Genomic DNA, 3852 nt, shown 5'->3' with positions numbered 1-3852 from the left:
TTAAAATAGAGATTGCAATAGAAATGGGAGGTTTCGCTAGCACCATGTGTCATTTGAGTGCATGGTTCTTGATAGTACCCTCACAACAGTAATTACATTGTAAACTATAATAATCTTATTTCGTTTAAGTTTTCTTTAAAAATTACATTCTATTATTGTTTATTATTATTCATTTAATATGATTTTGTTTTTCATTTTTATTGTAGGTTATCTTTACTAATCCAGTTTCTACTGTAGATCATCCCAAAATAAATGAATGGTTATCATTGGTTGAAAAGGAGATGAGATTAACATTAGCTGCTACTCTTGTTTCTGCTGTCGGGGAACTTAGAGCTTTTAAAGATGCACCTTTGGATCCTCCAAACTATATGGCTTGGGTTGACAGGTATATGGCTCGAACTTTCTATAGAAAATTAAAATGTTATTATGACTTGTATCATTATTTAATATTATTTTAATTTTAAATTGTCACTCTAATTCTATGTTTTTTTTTAATTTGAATTAACTCAATTATGAGTTTGTTTATCATTTTACTTCTTTGTTTAGGGTGAAATAATTTTAATAAGTAAATAAATTACACAGATGTCATACATTAAAAGTTTTAATTCATTTATTCTTTATTGCACTAAAACACAACAAACTTGAAATATTCTTGCATTATCATTGTATTGTGTCTTTGAAATTAAGGTTACATCAGATCTTTGTCATGTTTATACTAGATATCAAGGACAGATAGCTGTACTAGCTGCCCAAGTTCTTTGGTCAGAGGATGTTGAAGCAGCTCTTTCAGGGAAGTCAGGGGGTCTGCAAGGCGTGCTTACGCAGGTTGAGGGTACCCTGACAGTTCTCGCCGACTGTGTCCTCCACAAACAGCCACCACTCAGGAGGAGGAAGCTTGAGGCATTGGTTAGTTGTTATTTACTTTTAATTTCAATTGAATTTTAAATCTAATTTAGGATAAGATATTATTTTATATGATAATGCTACATTTTATGATAGCCCTGTGTAAGTTGCTTATATCTTAGCCATTATACACATCATGTTCACTTGCACACAGGTATATACATTAAAAAAATTAATTTTAGAAAAAAAATATAGTTCAAAATCTAAATTGTGTACATTACGGCAGATATACTAGCTAGTAGTAAACACTGCTCTAGTAGGAGGCACTTGAACTTTAAATTGTAAAAAAGAAGGCTTAGGAACAACTAAAGAGTTTAAATTTGCTATTATTTTATAGGTTCACTTATGCTGAGTTAATTTTTGATAGATTTCAGTGATCAAGGCAGTCCTGAATTTTTTTTTTTTTTTTGCTTATTGCATCATGATCTGTGAGGCCTATCGTACACCATCATCATAATGAGCTGTTTAGAGCTTGAGATTTTATGATTGTCATTAAAGTTTGTGGGTTGATTAATTAGCACTGTTTTGGATCCACTATGTGTTCCATACCAAACAGCACAAAGCCTGCTTGTTGATCATACTAACAAACAATGTGATATGCCGAACTAGTGTTAATTGAGTTTTCAGGGTCGAGTATAGATCCCCGTAATTTTCCAAAGAGTGACCCTGTGCAATTGAAGAAACATTTTACTTCAATTTTTACTGGATTCCTCTTGGATAAGTTATTTTAGCCATTAACAGAAAACTCTTTATTGACAGTTCTTCAGAAAAGTTTGACATGATTTTTTTTTTTTAATTATCCTTTTGATACTTTATACTATGGTTTTGCTTTATAACTATTTCTATGAAAGTTTTATTTTCTACATAAAGAGAATGGCTAATATCAAGGTCATCAAAAAGCTGATTTTTCCATTATTAAGCATTTGTATCAAAGTATCTAATGCTTAGTCAAATTGTAACAGACTGAAGTTAGTATTTTGGATTAGGTATATGATGTGCTAGAGAAAACCAGTAAAGCCCTCAAATGCCTATTGGCTTGCAGATGCGCGATAGGCAAGAACTGGGGAATCAAACTAAGAATGGTTTACTGCTGTACATTACTGCCGTATGACCAATGGTGTCAGATGCAGCCAATGGTGTGGTGGCACAGAGGCAAAGTAGGAACGTATAGAAATATAATTGACAGACTACAGAGGCTCATGTGTCTTATGATCACCGGAGTGAAGAGCACCACTCCTTCAGCTGCAATGGAAGTTATGCTCAGTCTGACTCCACTGCACCTGGAAATTGAAGTACAAGCTCTGAACACTATGTACAGGCTTGTTAAACAAGATGCTAGATCCAATGCCCTGACTATGGCAGGCACTCAGTAGCCCCGTCACTCATTCCAGAGTTGTTGAAGACTGCTTAGCAGCACTCAACAGGCTCTCACGCACAAATAGAGTCAGCATTGAATGGGTGCTGGGTCACTGCGGTATCACTGCCTCTGAACATGCTGATGGACTTGCTAGGAACAGCTCTGAAACCATTCCTTTCACATTGGAGCTTGTGTGTGGCATTAGCCTAAGCTTTACCAAAAGCACTATAAAGGCGGCCTATGGATTAAAAGCCAAGCGTCATTGCGTCATTGGCTCAATAAAAGACTAAGACAGGCTAAGCTGTGATGATGATTGCAGCACTGGCATGTCTTTAATCGGCGGACAATAGGCCTTACTGGCCGCAGTGCTTTCGTGCCAAATTTAAAAAAAACAAAAAAAAAAATTGTAATATTAAACCATTTTAAATATTTTTGGTTTAGTGCCTTTTGCTGATGCTTGATCTTGATCTGTTCTTAATTTTTATTACATTTTCATTTACAAATTACTTCTATCAATAATTATGTTGTATGGCATTTTATATTTTTCAGTTATCTCTTATTTATTTGAATATTATTTGGTTTACTATTACTATTATTATTATTTTATATTTTTTTACAGATTAATGAGTTTGTTCACAAGAGAACTGTTACTCGTCGATTAATACAAGCTAATATATCTTCCCCGAAATCCTTTGAGTGGCTATGTCAAATGAGGCAAGTTAATAAACTATTTTAATATGAATCCATGATAATTTATTGATGTCTTCTGTTGAATTGAGTAAGTTAATACAATATTATTGTTGTTTTGAAACATTGCACCCGTGTTATCTGAACTCTCTCTTCCCCATGCGCTGTATGAATGTGCCTGTTTGTCAAGAGTCTTTGAACAGTTAAATTGTATAATCATTGTGACAGTATTTGTCGTCATCCTAAACCCAGCATTATCATTAACAAGTGATGCATGATGGTTGACTACTCTGGAAAAATTGGTTAAGGAGTAGTATGAATGAATGGTAATAACAAAAGAAGTCGGAAAGTAGTTTTTCGTTTTTCCTTTGATTATCTTTTATTGTTGTTTACCTCATCTGGTCCCTAACTGAATCATTTTTTGGTTAATATTAATAAGCAAAATAAATTACTGTAATAATTTAATGTTTAGGAATTTAAGATTTTTATGAGACTTTTTTTTATAAAAATTGATTGGAAAATTTAAATTTCTATCATTGATCTATATACGTATGTTGCACTTTTCAAAGCAATTCCATTTAAATTTTTTGAATTAAAGGAAATATTTACAGAATCAAACGTCTATTGATGTAAAATGTCATTTTTAAAAATTGTTATGAAATATTCCTGTCACCACTAAATTAGGGAAGTATTTTAATTGAGTCAAATTTTTTATGTTAGTTTTCAACAGATCTATGATTTTCATAATCCTCTGAGCTATTAATTCTTCCTATTATATATATTTTTTTACTCTTCTTATTAACATACATAATTACTTAATGTCAAAAATGTGAAATTTTTATCTCATATTCATTTGAAAATCATTTTTTGCTGTTAAGGAAGTTTTTCCTTGTAAAAGTCAAGAT

The 3852-nt window shown here is 32.3% G+C and overlaps 1 protein-coding gene across 1 annotated transcript in view; it reads left to right on the top strand.

Moving 5' to 3' along the window:
- The window catches only part of Dhc64C (dynein heavy chain, cytoplasmic), a gene marked incomplete in the record, with an annotated part of 92178 nt that overhangs the window by 35618 nt on the left and 52708 nt on the right, over positions 1-3852 (top strand). Inside the window, 3 exon segments of the mRNA XM_067050149.1 lie at positions 207-385; positions 720-906; positions 2880-2974. Of these exon segments, the coding sequence (XP_066906250.1) occupies positions 207-385; positions 720-906; positions 2880-2974 (461 nt within the window).

The sequence above is a fragment of the Halyomorpha halys genome, unplaced genomic scaffold, assembly GCF_000696795.3.
Source record: "Halyomorpha halys isolate HHAL.00 unplaced genomic scaffold, Hhal_1.1 Scaffold107.1, whole genome shotgun sequence".
Lineage (NCBI taxonomy): Eukaryota > Metazoa > Arthropoda > Insecta > Hemiptera > Pentatomidae > Halyomorpha > Halyomorpha halys.
The sequence above is the reverse complement of the archived record's forward strand: the minus strand, read 5'-3'. Positions and strand labels throughout refer to the sequence as shown.